Below are 17,052 nucleotides of genomic sequence, written 5' to 3'. Positions count from 1 at the left end.
TTTGATAGACATGTGTACATATGACGGACAACCCAGAGTAATAATTCCTTGGGAAAAATGAACCCAAACAAGCAAAAAAAATACTAGGATTAATAACACCTGGTTTATTTGTTGTAGCAATCCGAAGGAAGGTGATTCCTAAAATTGGGACCCGCTCCGCACACCCATTGCCTGATGGGCGATAAAACGACGGCATGACAATGCTGGTAAAGGTTGACTCGCCGAGGCAAAGCTCTCGACCCAGCTAACGTGACGGAGCTGGTCGGCTAGTGACGCCGAAGTGTCCGGAGTAGGTTGATGAAGAGATGGCGAAGCCCTCGGTCCAGCTGAGATGTCGAAGCCTCGATGTCAGCCGATGAGTCGAAGTAGGTCGGCGTGATGGACACCAGCTTGAAGAAGCAATAGTGCGGCCCTGTTGATGCAGGTCGTGACGTGGTCGATGCCAGCTTGATGAAGCGACCGTGCGGCGATGCCGGTATGCCCGCTCCGTGTAATCCGTGGGGCGGCGATGTTGGTGATGATTTATCCTTCGCGATTCCGGGCTCTTGTTCGGCTTGCCGAGATGATGATCCGAAGAAGTTGAGCTCGGCTCAACAAAGTGACGCCGTGTCTAGCGCAGGTCGGCAGCCGTGGAGTAATATTGCCGGACTGGTTTGACACCAGCATGATGTTGAAGATCATGTTTAAAAGATCTTACAGTTAATGGGATGTGTTCGATAACAAAACACAATACCCCATACAAAACTTCCTTCAAAAGGGATGTCCGAAATTCTATTCATAAAAAAATGAACTTGGGTCGGATTCGTTTTCGCGCAGAAAACAGATCCGAAAAGTGATGCACTAATCGGAAGGTTCCCGGCGTTTGGACGGTCGGCTCAAGCCGAAATTTTGAGAGGTGGTAGATATAGGAATTTCGCAGCAGATCAACGGTTGGATCTTCCAAAGGACGTCCGAGCTAGAAGCTGGACACCACGCCCTAAACTCATCCAAATTCCCGTCCAGATTTGACAGGGCTCGAGTATATCGTGGATTGCCAGAGATTCCTCCATCGAAACTCGACGAAATTTTTCAGGGTTGTTGTAGACTCAATTCCGCACAATTCCACCAAAGCGATCGTCAAAGCGATACTCGAGGAGGTGGTGGTGGCAGATACGAGTTCGCTGTCCAGAAAAACAGCACGGTTGCTTAAGGGCAATGTTGACGTTGAGCCCCCGAGCTCCATAGATGATTCCTCCGTGATCTTGATAGAGATCGGAGTTGATGTTTGATAAAGGCCTTCGTCCGGACATGGTGATCCGAACACGGGGCGCAATTCTTAGTCGAACCAAGGTGACCAGTCGAGCTGGTGACGAAGATGCCGAAGTCGCAGTTGATCTGCAGGCGAGCCATCGATCCTTTTGTCGATCACACAACGGAACTCTCAATGAAAACACCAATGTCGGTGTCAAAACCGGCGGATCTCGGGTCGGGGGTCCCGAACTGTGCGTCTAGACCGGATGGTAACAGGAGACAAGGGACACGATGTTTTTACCCAAGTTCGGGCCCTCTCGATGGAGGTAAAACCCTACTCCTGCTTGATTAATATTGATGGTATGGGTAGTACAAGAGTAAATCTACCACAAGATTAAGGAGGCTAAACCCTAAAAGCTAGCCTATGGTATGATTGTTGTATATATTGTCTATCTATCGACTAGCCTGGCCTCGGTTTATATAATGCACCGGAGGCCTAGGATAACAAGAGTCCTAGCCGAATACGCCGGTGGGGAGAAGTCCTTGTCTTGATCGCCAAGTCTTGTGGAATCTTTCTTGTATGCGACAGCCGTCCGAACTGGCCCATGAGTATACGGCCACGGGGGTCCTCGACCCAATCTAATAGATCGGGAGACGACATGGTGAGTACCCCCTAGTCCAGGACACCGTCATTCACCATTGTCTAACAACATGATTTCCAAGACAGGATTGCCATACCACTCTGGTGCGGAACGTGTCCTTGTGGACCTACGAAGTTCAGTAAAAACTTGATCTAAAGTTTCATGATCATCATCATTAACTTCCTCTCTAGTCGGTACAGGCACCTCAGGGACATTTTCTTGAGTTGCGCCATTTTCCGGTTCAAAAGGTAATACTTCATCAAGTTCTACTTTCCTCCCACTTACTTCTTTCGAGAGAAACTCCTTCTTTAGAAAGGATCAATTCTTGGCAACAAAGATCTTGCCTTCGGATCTGAGGTAGAAGGTATACCCAATAGTTTTTTTAGGGTATCCTATGAAGACGCATTTTTCCGACTTGGGTTCGAGCTTTTCAGGTTGAAGTTTCTTGACATAAGCATCGCATCCCCAAACTTTTAGAAACGACAGCTTAGGCTTCTTCCCAAACCATAATTTATACGGTGTCGTCTCAACGGATTTCGACGGAGCCCTATTTAAAGTGAATGCGGCAGTCTCTAAAGCATAGCCCCAAAATGATAGCGGTAAATCGGTAAGAGACATCATAGATCGCACCATATCTAATAGAGTGCGATTACGACGTTCGGACACACCATTACGCTGAGTTGTGAAACTATTCCACATTTTCTTAAGTGTGTGCCAAATTCGTGACTCAAGTATTCTCCCCCATGATCTGATCGCAAGAACTTGATTTTCCTGTCACGTTGATTCTCAACCTCACTCTGAAATTCCTTGAACCTTTCAAAGGTCTCAGACTTGTGTTTCATTAAGTAGACATACCCATATCTACTCAAGTCATCAGTGAGGGTGAGAACATAACGATAACCACCGCGAGCCTCAACACTCATTGGACCGCACACATCAGTATGTATGATTTCCAATAAGTTGGTTGCTCGCTCCATTGTTCCTGAGAACGGAGTCTTGGTCATTTTACCCATGAGGCATGGTTCGCACGTGTCAAATGATTCGTAATCAAGAGACTCTAAAAGTCCATCTGTATGGAGCTTCTTCATGCGTTTGACACCTATGTGACCAAGGCGGCAGTGCCACAAGTATGTGGGACTATCATTATCAACCTTACATCTTTTGGTACTCACACTATCAATATGTGTAGCATTACGCTCGAGATTCATTAAGGATAAACCATTCACCGTCGGAGCATGACCATAAAACATATCTCTCATATAAATAGAACAACCATTATTCTCGGATTTAAATGAGTAGCCATCTCGTATTAAACGAGATCCTGATACAATGTTCATGCTCAAACTTGGCACTAAATATCAATTATTGAGGTTCAAAACTAATCCTGTAGGTAAATGTAGAGGTAGCATGCCGACGGCGATCACATCGACCTTGGAACCATTCCCGACGCGCATCGTCACCTCATCCTTCGCCAGTCTCTGCTTATTCCGCAACTCCTGTTTTGAGTTACAAATGTGAGCAACTGCACCGGTATCAAATACCCAGGAGCTACTACGAGTACTGGTAAGGTACACATCAATTACATGTATATCACATATACCTTTCGTTTTGCCGGCCTTGTTGTCCGCTAAGTATTTGGGGCAGTTCCGCTTCCAGTGACCACTCTCCTTGCAATAAAAGCACTCAGTCTCGGGCTTGGGTCCATTCTTTGGCTTCTTCCCGGCAGCTTGCTTGCCGGGCGCGGCAACTCCCTTGCCGTCCTTCTTGAAGTTCTTCTTACCCTTGCCTTTCTTGAACTTAGTGGTTTTATTCACCATCAACACTTGATGTTCCTTTTTGACTTCTACCTCTGCTGATTTCAGCATTGCAAATACTTCAGGAATGGTCTTTTCCATCCCCTGCATATTGAAGTTCATCACAAAGCTCTTGTAGCTCAGTGGAAGCGACTGAAGGCTTCTGTCAATGACCGCGTCATCCGGGAGATTAACTCCCAGCTGAGTCAAGCGGTTATGCAGCCCATACATTTTGAGTATGTGCTCGCTGACAGAACTATTTTCCTCCATCTTACAGCTGAAGAACTTGTCAGAGACTTCATATCTCTCGACCCAGGCATGAGCTTGAAAAACCATTTTCAGCTCTTCGAATATCTCATATGCCCCGTGTCTCTCAAAACGCCTTTGGAGCCCCGGTTCTAAGCTGTAAAGCATGCCGCACTGAACGAGGGAGTAATCATCAGCACGTGTCTGCCAAGCGTTCATAACGTCTTGGTTCTGTGGGACGGGTGCGTCACCTAGCGGTGCTTCTAGGACATAATCTTTCTTGGCAGCTATAAGGATGATCCTCAGGTTCTGGACCCAGTCCGTATAGTTGCTGCCATCGTCTTTCAGCTTGGTTTTCTCTAGGAACGTGTTGAAGTTGAGGACAACGTGGGCCATTTGATCTACAAGACATATTGTAAAGATTTTAGACTAAGTTCATAATAATTAAGTTCATCTATTTAATGAACTCCCACTCAATATGATCCGAGTCATCCCTCCAGTCATCTAAGTATAACATGATCCGAGTTAACTAGGCTGTGTCCGATCATCACGTGAGACGGACTAGTCAACATCGGTGAACATCTTCATGTTGATCGTATCTTCTATACGACTCATGCTCGACCTTTCGGTCTTCTGTGTTCCGAGGCCATGTCTGTACATGCTAGGCTCGTCAAGTCAACCTAAGTGTTTGCATGTGTAAATCTGGCTTACACCCGTTGTATGTGAACATTGGAATCTATCACACCCGATCATCACGTGGTGCTTCGAAACAACGAACTGTCGCAACGGCGCACAGTTAGGGGGAACACTTTCTTGAAATTATTATGAGGGATCATCTTATTTACTACCGTCGTTCTAAGTAAACAAGATGCAAAAACATGATAAACATCACATGCAATCAAATAATAATAGTGACATGATATGGCCAATATCACATAGCTCCTTTGATCTCCATCTTGGGGCTCCATGATTATCTTGTCATCGGCATGACACCATGATCTCCATCATCATGATCTCCATCATCGTGTCTCCATGAAGTTGCTCGCCAACTATTACTTCTACTACTATGGCTAACACGTTTAGCAATAAAGTAAAGTAATCTACATGGCGTTTCTCAATGACACGCAGGTCATACAAAAAATAAAGACAACTCCTATGGCTCCTGCCGGTTGTCATACTCATCGACATGCAAGTCGTGATTCCTATTACAATAGCATGAACACCTCATACATCACATATATATCATTCATCATTCATCACAACTTTGGCCATATCACATCACAAAACACTTGCTGCAAAAACAAGTTAGACGTCCTCTAATTGTTGTTGCAAGTTTTTACGTGGCTGCAATAGGGTTCTAGCAAGAACGTTTTCTTACCTACGTGAAAGCCACAATGTGATTTGTCAACTTCTATTTACCCTTCATAAGGACCCTTTTCATCGAATCCGCTCCAACTAAAGTGGGAGAGACAGACACCCGCCAGCCACCTTATGCAACTAGTGCATGTCAGTCGGTGGAACCGGTCTCACGTAAGCGTACGTGTAAGGTTGGTCCGGGCCGCTTCATCCCACAATACTGCTGAAGAAAAATAAGACTAGTAGCGGCAAGAAAGTTGACAACATCTACGCCCACAACAAATTGTGTTCTACTCGTGCAAAAGGAACTACGCATAGACCTAGCTCATGATGCCACTGTTGGGGAACGTTGCAGAAAACAAAAAATTTCCTACGGTTTCACCAAGATCCATCTATGAGTTCATCTAGCAACGAGTGATCGGATTGCATCTACATACCTTTGTAGATCACGCGCGGAAGCGTTCAAAGAACGGGGATGAGGAAGTTGTACTCGACGTGATCCAAATCACCGGAGATCCTAGTGCCGAACGGACGGCACCTCCGTGTTCAACACACGTACGGTCAGCGTGACGTCTCCTCCTTCTTGATCCAGCAAGGGGGGAGGAGAGGTTGATGAAGATCCAGCAGCACAACGGCGTGGTGGTGGATGCAGCAGTCACCGCAGCAGGGCTTCGCCGTTCTTCTGCGAGAGGGAGAGGTGTAGCAGGGGAGAGGGAGGCGCCAAGAGTCAAGGGTGCGGCTGCCCCTCCCTCCCCCTCCCCCTTTATATAGGCTCCCCAAGGGGGGCGCCGGCCCTAGGAGATGGGATCTCCTAGGGGGGCGCCGGCCAAGGGTGGAGTGGCCCCCAAGACAAGTGGGGCGCCCCCCCCACCCTAGGGTTTCCAACCCTAGGCGCAGGGGTGGGCCAAGGGGGCGCACCAGCCCACTATGGGCTGGTTCCCCTCCCCACTTCAGCCCATGGGGCCCTCCGGGATGGGTGGTCCCACCCGGTGGACCCCCGGGACCCATCCGGTGGTCCCAGTACAATACCGGTGACCCCCGAAACTCTCCCGATGGCCGAAACTGCACTTCCTATATATAATTCTTCACCTCCGGACCATTCCGGAACTCCTCGTGACGTCCGGGACTCCTAACAACTTTCGGGTTACTGCATATTCATATCTCTACAACCCTAGCGTCACTGAACCTTAAGTGTGTAGACCCTACGGGTTCGGGAGACATGTAGACATGACCGAGATGGCTCTCCGGTCAATAACCAGCAGCGGAATTTGGATACTGATGTTGGCTCCCACATGCTCCTCGATGATCTCATCGGATGAACCACGATGTCGAGGATTCAAGCAACCCTGTATACAATTCCCTTTGTCAATCGGTACGTTACTTGCCCGAGATTCGATCGTCGGTATCCCAATACCTCGTTCAATCTCGTTACCGGCAAGTCACTTTACTTGTACCGTAATGCATGATCCCGTGACCAGACACTTGGTCACTTTGAGCTCATTATGATGATGCATTACCGAGTGGGCCCAGAGATACCTCTCCGTCATACGGAGTGACAAATCCCAGTCTTGATCCGTGTCAACCCAACAGACACTTTCGGAGATACCCGTAGTATACCTTTATAGTCACCCAGTTACGTTGTGACGTTTGGTACACCCAAAGCACTCCTACGGTATCCAGGAGTTACACGATCTCATGGTCTAAGGAAAAGATACTTGACATTGGAAAAACTCTAGCAAATGAACTATACGATCTTGTGCTGTGTTTAGGATTGGGTCTTGTCCATCACATCATTCTCCTAATGATGTGATCTCGTTATCAATGACATCCAATGTCCATAGTCAGGAAACCATGACTATCTGTTGATCAACGAGCTAGTCAACTAGAGGCTTACTAGGGACATGTTGGTGTCTATGTATTCACACATGTATTACGATTTCCGGATAACACAATTATAGCATGAATAAAGGACAATTATCATGAACAAGGAAATATAATAATAATCCTTTTATTATTGCCTCTAGGGCATATTTCCAACAGTATAAGCCATGGTTATCCGAGGAAACGTCCGATATGGGCTACAATGCTTGGACGCCTGCCTTGTCCCACGCTATCGTCCGGCCGCACCATCAAAGCGAGGCGCGCTCTCCGCTGCGCCCAACTAGGTACATTTGTGGATGCAAGTTTATAGTTTACATAGCCTTAGGGCATCCTCAACGGTGACCTACAAATTTGCTTCGACATCCATCCGCACACATGGATGTCGGAACTGGTCATCTAACGATGTTCGCATACATTTCAAATACTTTTTCAACAAATTCGATAAATTCATGCAAGAAGAGGGGATTTCATACAAAACCGAACGAAAATATTTACATTTTTGAAAATATTTTAACTGAAAAAGGTAAAACTACGTGCGACCGCATGGAGTTCCATTCTCATGAAAAGGATACACTACACCTAGTCTACGGCATGCCACGGCGGATTCCTTTGTCTTCTCCGGCAGCCCGCTCATCGGACTGCCAGGAGCCCCAAAGGTATATTTTTTTTCCCGTATCTTTCCTATGTCCAAATGCGCCGCTCATCGGAGTGGCAAATGGGGTGCTACCGTTGGAGGTGAAGGCGGGTGCTTCGGCCGGAGGGGAAGGAGGGCTCCTCCGCTTCCGTGAAGCCCAGGCAGGGGTCGACAATGATCTGTGCAGAACCGGGCAAGTCACCGGCTATGCAAGCTGACGATGTGCCGGCAGTGGCCTTCCCGAAACCCAAGCGGTGACGGCCTCCCGTGTTTTACGTTCCCTCGATGTTGGCGGCAGACGCAGACGCACTGACCACCGACTCGTCGATCTCCGTGTAGCCGACTTCTTTCCCCATCGACCGGGCACGGTTCTGCCAACGTAGATGACGGATGGCACGGCGTCTGGCCTCATCCATGGCAGCCACGATGCATGTTCCTCCGTGCTCCGCTGCGTGCCATCCTGGAGCAACTCGCCACACCTCTGCGAGATGGCTGGAGCGATGAGTTGTTGAACCATGCGCCGGCTTGGGCGGCAACTTGCTTCATTAGATTTGGCGAGGGAGGTGGAGTAGCGAGTTGCCTGGCTCGTATCCGGTGGGCTCGGCGGGCCATCCAGACGGCTTTTATGCCGGTGAACTCCTCTTCCTTCACGCCGGTAGCCATGGATATTGTGGAGAAAATGGTGCGAGGAGATGGGAGCGGAGGTGTGGTGTGATTTTTGCCCGATGTCTGGCACCGTTTAAGTAGAGGACGGATGGGAGGAGCTTGTCAGTGTTGTGTTTAATGTCAATCCGCTCGTGAACAAACGTGTGGCCGGAGTAGGTTTCTCGAATTCCACGTGGGTTCACCGGAGGTGTTTGAATGCGGCGAGGAGGCGTGTTCAGCCGAGCGTGCAGCAGCCGGTGCCCTCGGCCGGTGCACTGCTTTAATGGCAGAGGCAGTGAAAGGTTGCGTCTGCTCTAAGATGGCTTCAACGTGGAGCGGCCGCTCTACATTGACATGAATGCGGGCAGCCGGCGTCAGGCGGGAACACACGACGACGAGGGAGGAGGGCTTTGGGTGGGCCAGGGTGGTCAAAAGCGGGCGTGGGTGCTGTCCGGATGCTCGCAAAGCCACTCACGTTAGTCTCCGGTTTGCGGGAGAAAGTGTGACCGGACCGCCCCGCGGACCTATACAGGCCCGCGTTTGATGGCATAACGCATCCGGACCATACGGTCCGAACGGTTGCGGGCGGTTTGAGGGTCAGTGTTGGAGATGCACTTAGAGTATTTCAATAGTCGCTGGATTGTAGGGCATTTAGGGTCAAAACAAGGCTTCCACATTTGTCTTTGTTGTAAACTAGATAATACCCCATGCGTTGTTGTGGGACATTTTAGTTTATGTGAGCATATTCGAAGAAAAACATAGATAGTGTGACGCCCCCGATTCAATCGTACACTAATCATACACGCAAACGTGTACGATCAAGATTAGGGACTCACGGGAAGATATCACAACACAACTCTACAAATAAAATAAGACATACAAGCATCATATTACAAGCCAGGGGCCTCGAGGGCTCGAATACAAGAGCTCGATCATAGACGAGTCAGCGGAAGCAACAATATCTGAGTACAGACATAAGTTAAACAAGTTTGCCTTAAGAAGGCTAGCACAAACTGGGATACAGATCGAAAGAGGCGCAGGCCTCCTGCCTGGGATCCTCCTAAACTACTCCTGGTCGTCATCAGCGGGCAGCATGTAGTAGGAGGCACCTCCGGTGTAGTAGGAGTCGTCATCGACGGTGGCGTCTGGCTCCTGGGCTCCAACAACTGGTTGCGACAACCAGGTAGAAGGGATAGAGGGAAAAGAAGGAGAAAGCAACCGTGAGTACTCATCCAAAGTACTCGCAAGCAAGGAGCTACACTACATATGTATGCATTGGTATCAACTGGAATAAGGCTATTATATGTGGACTGGACTGCAGAAAGCCGGAATAAGAGGGGGATAGCTAGTCCTTTCGAAGACTACGCTTCTGGCAGCCTCCGTCTTGCAGCATGTAGAAGAGAGTAGACTGAAGTCCTCCAAGTAGCATCGCATAGCATAATCCTACCCGATGATCCTCCCCTCGTTGCCCTGTGAGAGAGCGATCACCAGTTGTATCTGGCACTTGGAAGGGTGTGTTTTATTAAGTATCTGGTTCTAGTTGTCATAAGGTCAAGGTACAACTCCAAATCGTCCTGTTACCGAAGATCACGGCTATTCGAATAGATTAACTTCCCTGCAGGGGTGCACCACATAACCCAACACGCTCGATCCCATTTGGCCGGACACACTTTCCTGGGTCATGCCCGGCCTCGGAAGATCAACACGTCGCAGCCCCACCTAGGCACAACAGAGAGGTCAGCACGCCGGTCTAAACCTAAGCGCCCAGGGGTCTGGGCCCATCGCCCATAGCACACCTGCACGTTGCGTGGGCGGCCGGAAGTAGACCTAGCCTAGTGGCGTTCCAGTCCAATCCGGCGCGCGCCGCTCCGTTGCTGACGTCACGAAGGCTTCGGCTGATACCACGACGCCGGGATACCCATAACTACTCCCACGTAGATGGTTAGTGCGTATAGACCAAATGGCCAGACTCAGATCAAATACCAAGATCTCGTTAAACGTGTTAAGTATCTGCGAACGCCGACCAGGGCCAGGCCCACCTCTCTCCTAGGTGGTCTAAACCTGCCATGTCGCTCCGCCACAAAGTAACAGTCGGGGGCCGTCGGGAACCCAGGCCCACCTCTACCGGGATGGAGCCACCTGCCCCTTCAGCCCCCATCTCCGAACAGTATCACAGGTAACGTAACAGTGTAAAGTATATAGTATATGCCCGTGATCACCTCCCGAGTGATCACGGCCCAGTAGTATAGCATGACAGACGGACAAGAGTGTAGGGCCACTGATGGAACACTAGCATCCTATACTAAGCAGTAGGATAGCAGGTAATGGTAACAACAGTAGTAGCAAGGACAGGCTATGCATCAGGATAGGAATAACGGAAAGCAGTAACATGCTACACTACTCTAATGCAAGCAGTATAGAGAAGAGTAGGCGGTATCTAGTGATCAAAGGGGGGGCTTGCCTGGTTGCTCTGGCAAGAAAGAGGGGTCGTCAACTCCGTAGTCGTACTGGGTAGCAGCGGCGTCGGTCTCGGTGTCTATCGAGAAAAGAGGGGGGAGAAACAATAAATATTTAAGCAAGCATCTGCATAGTGATGCATGACATGTCAAGTAACGGCGTTAGGGGTGCCCTAACGCGGTAGTAGGTGATACCGGTGAAGGGGGATAACATCTGGGGAAGTATCCCCGGTGTTTCGCGTTTTCGGGCAAAGGATCCAGAGGGGGAAAGTCGTGTGTTCGCTATGCTAGGGATGCGTGGCGGACGAACGGGCTGCGTATCCGGGTTCGTCTCGTCGTTCTGAGCAACTTTCATGTATAAAACCTTTTCATCCGAGTTACGGTTTATTTTCTATGATTTATCAAAGGTTTAGGCATTTTTGAAATTTATTTAATTATTTAAATTGAACATTATCCAGAACAGTGAAAGGTGATGTCAGCATGACATCACCATGACGTCAGCAGGTCAAACCCAGCTGACCAAAGTCAAACCTGGCCCGTGGGTCCAGCGGGACCCACCTGTCATCCTCTGTTTAGGGTAGTTAGGGTTTAGCTAATCCAGTTACTGTTTAATTAAACTAACTAATTAATTAGGTTAATTAAATAGGATTAATTAATTTAATTAATTCACTAATTAATTAATTTAATTAATAAATAAATAAATTAATTCATTTTATTTTATTTTATTTTTCATTTTCTTTTAAAACGTTCTGTGGGCTGGGCCCCTCTGGTCAGTGGCCCGAAGGGGTCTTAGCGGGCGAGTGGGCGTTGCGGGTGCGGGCGTTGGGTCACCTGGACGCAGCCGTAACGGGTGCGGCCCAGCGCCACGGGGCGCCGGCGGCCACGACACCGGCAGGCGGCCGGAACGGCGCGGAGACGGAGGGAGCCGTGCGGCAGGGGAGGAGGCAGCGGCGCGTGTGGCTGTAGGGGCGCTTGGGGCGGCAGCGGGCGCGAGCTAGCAGCGCCGCAGCAGAGCGAGGCGGGGCTCAGGCGCGCGTGCGTGGGGCACACCGGGCGGGGCGAGCAGCAGCGCAGCGACGATGGCGAGCGCGGACCACGGAGTCGTGGCCCTGGGCAGACGAGGCCCAGGCGGGCGCGTAGGCGGTCAGGAGAGGCCGGAGGAGGCCACGGCGACGGGCGCGCGCGGAGGAGCTCGTCGGGGCAGTCGGGAGCGGCGACGTGCAACTGAGAGGGGGAGAGGGAGGAAGCTCACGATGGAGCGCAGGGACTAAGGCAGCGGGGGTCGGGGTGGTGGTCGGAGACGATGGCGTCGAGGTAGACGAGGCAGACCGGCGAGGGAGCGCTCCTGGGAGGCCGTCCGGCGAGGAGCTCCGGCGGCGGCGACGGGGAGCGCCGGCGACGGAGAGGACCGTGGCGATGGCGTCCGGCGATGGGTCGCAGGAGGGGTTCGAGCGGCGCGGTCGATCCCACGAGGGAGAGGCGCGAGAGATCCGGGGATGGCCGCGGGCACCGGGGCGCCGACGAGGTGCGGCGGGGTGGCACGCGGCATCGGCGGGGTCGGGGGCGCAGTTGCCCCGATCCCGATCCAGACGGGGAAGGAGGGAAGCGAGGCATGGGGGGGGAGTGGGGTTGACCGATCTAGGTCACACGGGAGTGGGGGATATGGGGGCGCCGGCTGGGTCAGTTGGGCCGGCCTGGCTAACAGCTGGGCCAGCTGGCCCAGTGGGGGGGGTTCTTTTATATTTTTTTTTTGTTTTCTGTTTTTGTATTTTCTTTTCTGTTTTATTTTAGTTTCCTTTGAATTTGGTTTTATAAACTACACCACTGGTCCCTAATTTAGTTTTAATAAGTATGCCACTGCCCTATAAGTTTTTGGCAATAAAACAAATAGTTTAATATTTTATCAAATTAAAAAGGGTAGTTAGTTTAATGTTTTGCTCCTGTTTAAATATTTTAGTGCACTTAATCCTTTTATAAAATTGTGGTTTCTCCACAATAATTACCTATGCATTATTTGGCAACACCCCAACATTTTAGTTTTAATATTTGAAAATATTTTATTGTCTGCTTGATTTTGAATTTGAATTCGAACCGGTTTCAAACTAAAGCGAGATTAGCAACAATAATCGAGGTGACGTGGCATCATTAACGTGAGATTACTGTAGCCTAATTACCCGGGCGTCACAATTCTCCTCCACTACAAGAAATCTCGTCCCGAGATTTAAGAGGGGAGTAAGGGGGAAAGATCTGGTTACGAAATTCTAACGAGTCATCTCGGTCTTGCTTGCCCTTCTTGAAATGGTCGATCCATTACGTTGATGTTTTCATTTCTCCGCTTCAGGTCATCATGGTGAAGTCATGCTTTTCTTTAGGAACTCCAACGTAATTACGAATAGGTAAGGGGCAGCTTGGCTACGACAGAATGCTTAGGAGGGAAACAATCTGGGGATAACCCATGAATGAACATAAGATTATCTCCCGAGTTGAACATATAAAATACATCAAGAGTAAGGTACGAAGGTACCATGAGAAGTTTCAAATGGATAGGCAATCGTTCGATGTCTGAAACAACACGCGAAAGGGGTCCAGAGCAACGAGATTGAGTATTGCGTCTGTTACCAGAATAGATCACTAGGACGGTGGTCCATGAATTACATACATGGCCATGCACGAGGAATAACTTTAGGAACAGGGGGTGTACAGGAGAGTCAGGTTTCGATCCCGGGACCTGTGGGTTATGGGCCCACATGTGGGTTAAAAGTAGGAAGGGCGGTGACATCTTGCATGATCATGTAAGCAAGGCATGTCAGCGGATTGCCTGTCATTTATGTCGGCAACAACATCGGTACCAAGGGCAAGGAACGAAGAGAACCATTTTCCTGCTCGTCGAAACGAGGCGGACCAATAGGCAAAGTTCTCGTCCATCGGTGGTTACCGGAATGTCAACAACAATAGTAACAGGGTCTTACTGACAGAGTTGTACGCGGAGGTGCTTATAAAAGCAGTGACGTATTACTGCTTAGATCATATAGACCATAGAAAGGGTTTAAACAAACCAATGGAAAGGAAAAGGTGGTCATTAGATTAAATAGAACAATGGAAGGAAAATGTGTTTAAACACATATTTCAAGGGTATATCCTTCCCAAGGACAAGCTGAGCATGATATCCATGACAGGATTTAACGTAGAAAACTCTTTAGGTAGGGGAGAGAAATTTCATGACATTACCCATACAATGGTGTTTGGATAATTGAGCAGAAAACACTTAGGATTGGGCTTCAAATGTTCTTGTTGAAAATTGGAGTACCATAGACATGCTTCGAGATAGCCTTGATATGGTCTTCCAGCAAAGGTCAGACTTTGGATATAGGAAGGATCCATCAGGAACAACTTGTAGAATAAGTCTTACAATTTCCTCATGGAAGAATGGATAACCTTACTGAAAAGGAAGCTATAACAATAGGTTCCCCGGCCAGGTGTGCTAGGCATGACATCACCTTAACGGGTCATATAAGAACCAATGTTATAACTATTGAAATTATGTTCCAACCATCATATCTGACCGAGGTTCAGATCCGATGGCCGTCAGGATAACTCAGACTTAGGATGCCTGAGAAGAAAGGTGCAACACAAATTGTCGAGATGACATTGTAAGATTCTCGGGAATTGAACTATGGAAGCGAGTTCCGAAACAAGAGTTCATCATTAAATCAAGGAGAGGTGAGGAGGTGGCTGATTGACTCAGCGACAATTCATTGCGATTTTAAACGGATGGATTTTCACACTTATGTGAACAAGGAGATGACACTAGTCAATTCAAATGATATAATTTTGTATGCTCTAGGAAAACATACACCATCAATCATAGTTGAAAGGTGCAACCAAAATTTGGGCTTATAGTAGCATGATCAACGTTAGAATGGTGGTTCAGCAACCGATAGGTTAGGAATGAATTATCGATCATTAACTCCAAAGCAATAGGGTTGCTAGAAGGGCAAAATCCAAACAGCACCGTTCACTTGTTGGTACCCCGGTTGGAATCAATACGAGGACCAAGAAAGAATGGTCATGGTGAGAAGTATCACTATACCAAGAATTCTTAAGTGGTGGAGCAATCCTCACAACATTCTTGACATCAAAGATGGTAATACTCCGCGGTAGAACATAACATAAGTTGGATAGCAAGGAACTCAAGGTACAGCACAAAACAGGAACAAGTTTTATGTTGGAGGGAATGCAATAATGTTGTCGATGATAACCCAAATCATCGAGGGCAAAGGATGCTATTTCTCATCAAGAATTCAATAGATATCTTGGAAGACCTCATAAGGTTGATGATGTTCACGACACATTTGTCGAGAGATTTCAAGATGTAAACAATCAGCAACGACATCGAGTCAAAGAAATGATGAAGCGGAAGGTCATTGGAACCATGGGTAGGACACAAACTTTAAATCAAGCTTGTTGCTCAAGGTGAACTGATATGACGAGGAAGATCGATGTAAGTTTAGCTCATCATCGAAAGTTGTGCTCCGAGATTAAGGACCAGGTAGCACAGTTAAAATTTAGCACGATAATGATATAGCCGATCAGGCTAGGAATGACTTGAAGGATTATTAAACTCGTAAGCAACAAGAATTACTTAGAGTTATTGAATCAGAGTGCGGAATCGATTCACTTATCGGTGTTCTCGAGTGACTAATATCTCAGAACCTGGGGGTTCCGAGATCGGGAGAAACAATATTGATGAAGACTCACAGGAAGCAACACAGTACTCGAGATACCAGAGGTTAATACTCGAGGAAGATCAAAAATAGAGGTTGCAGAGATGTATCGATCAACAAAAGATAAGTGCTTTAACTTGTCTGAGAAATGGAATCAAGGAGAAAATGTGGTCGGGATCATGATTGCAAATGATCAATACATAGGTACCAGATGATGTCATATCAAGGAAATAGTTAATATTGCAAGAAGCTTCTATGACAGGATCTACATCGTGTCCATGGGCATGAACACAAAGTTCAAGGTCGACTCCCACTTCTCCAATGCATAACCTTTCATTCACTTCTCACTTTTGAAGAAGTTGTAGTGTTGAAATTTCATCTGGCAAAATACCAGAAGTGTATGACTCGTGAAAACTTTCGAGTTCACACAGTTTAGAGAAGGCATATGTTCAACCCATAGGGGCTTCTTAGAAACATATACCACAAGTTTCAAGAGTAAATATCACAAGCTCGAAAGTAGAGCAAGGTTGAGAAAGTAGAGGATACCATTTACCAAAGGCATTATGTATCCGAGGGAAGGCTCACAAGGTTATTGAATATGAAGGACGTTGTCGGATAAAATCCATAAAAGGATCTGCCGGTCCATAACAGAGCTGAGGTGAGCATCGGCACACAACCAGAGGAAGCAACAATGCAAAGGCATTGGATTGTGGAAACAACTGACTAATCCCGAGCTCAAATGCAAAGGAATTATGATTTTCAAATCAAGGGATCAGAAGCAATGTTCTGATTAGGGATGGATAAGTTGAATAGCCTTAGGGGTACAATCGACAGCAATTTGATTGGTCGAGATCCAGCTCATGTTTTAAAATAACGTCTGAGCCGGAAAGATAATTTAAAAGGATCAACTGATGATTGCGTGCATTCGCACTCATGTTGAATCAAAGGAATCAAAATGACGGTGCCTAAGGATACTAACGAATATTGCCAGACATATGGAAAGCATCCATCATGCAAGCAGACAAGTATTACATAGCAACAAGCTACTAAGGATTTTTGGAGGATCGAATAGTATTTCGATGACCATTGTGAAGCACATGAACAACTAGGGATGAGCGGATACTTGATAAGGGCGGGATATTATCCGTGGGGGTATTCAGGTGGCAAGGAACTGCAAGGCAGTAGGCACAAAATATTCTCGGAACAATACAGAGAATTTTCGGTGTATCTTGTAATAACAAGATCAATGGGATTTGAAAGGGCAAGTGAATGTAGTTATCCATAATGATATAACAGTGGTAGGGAATTAGCAAAGGCGATGGGCACAAAGTCTCGAAAGAGTAGCACAGAGTAACTACGAAATCTTCTGGTACAGCAGGCGATCATCTGGCCTGAATGGGGCTCTCCGGGAGGAAGTATTTTCGAGAAACTAAAGTTAGATTTTAG

General features: G+C 47.8%; 1 protein-coding gene across 1 annotated transcript in view; it reads left to right on the top strand.

Annotated features, from left to right (window-relative positions):
• The window catches only part of LOC147991387 (uncharacterized), a 30,765-nt gene extending 21,981 nt beyond the window's left edge, over positions 1 to 8,784 (top strand). Inside the window, exon 5 of the mRNA XM_087538646.1 lies at positions 8,604 to 8,784. Within this exon, the coding sequence (XP_087394772.1) occupies positions 8,604 to 8,784 (181 nt within the window). The remainder of the gene's footprint in view (positions 1 to 8,603) is intronic.
• Positions 8,785 to 17,052: the final 8,268 nt, after the last annotated feature.

This window comes from Triticum urartu, chromosome 1A, assembly GCF_056163025.1.
Source record: "Triticum urartu cultivar PI428250 chromosome 1A, HENAU_Tu73, whole genome shotgun sequence".
NCBI classification, from domain to species: Eukaryota; Viridiplantae; Streptophyta; class Magnoliopsida; order Poales; family Poaceae; genus Triticum; species Triticum urartu.
The sequence above is the reverse complement of the archived record's forward strand: the minus strand, read 5'-3'. Positions and strand labels throughout refer to the sequence as shown.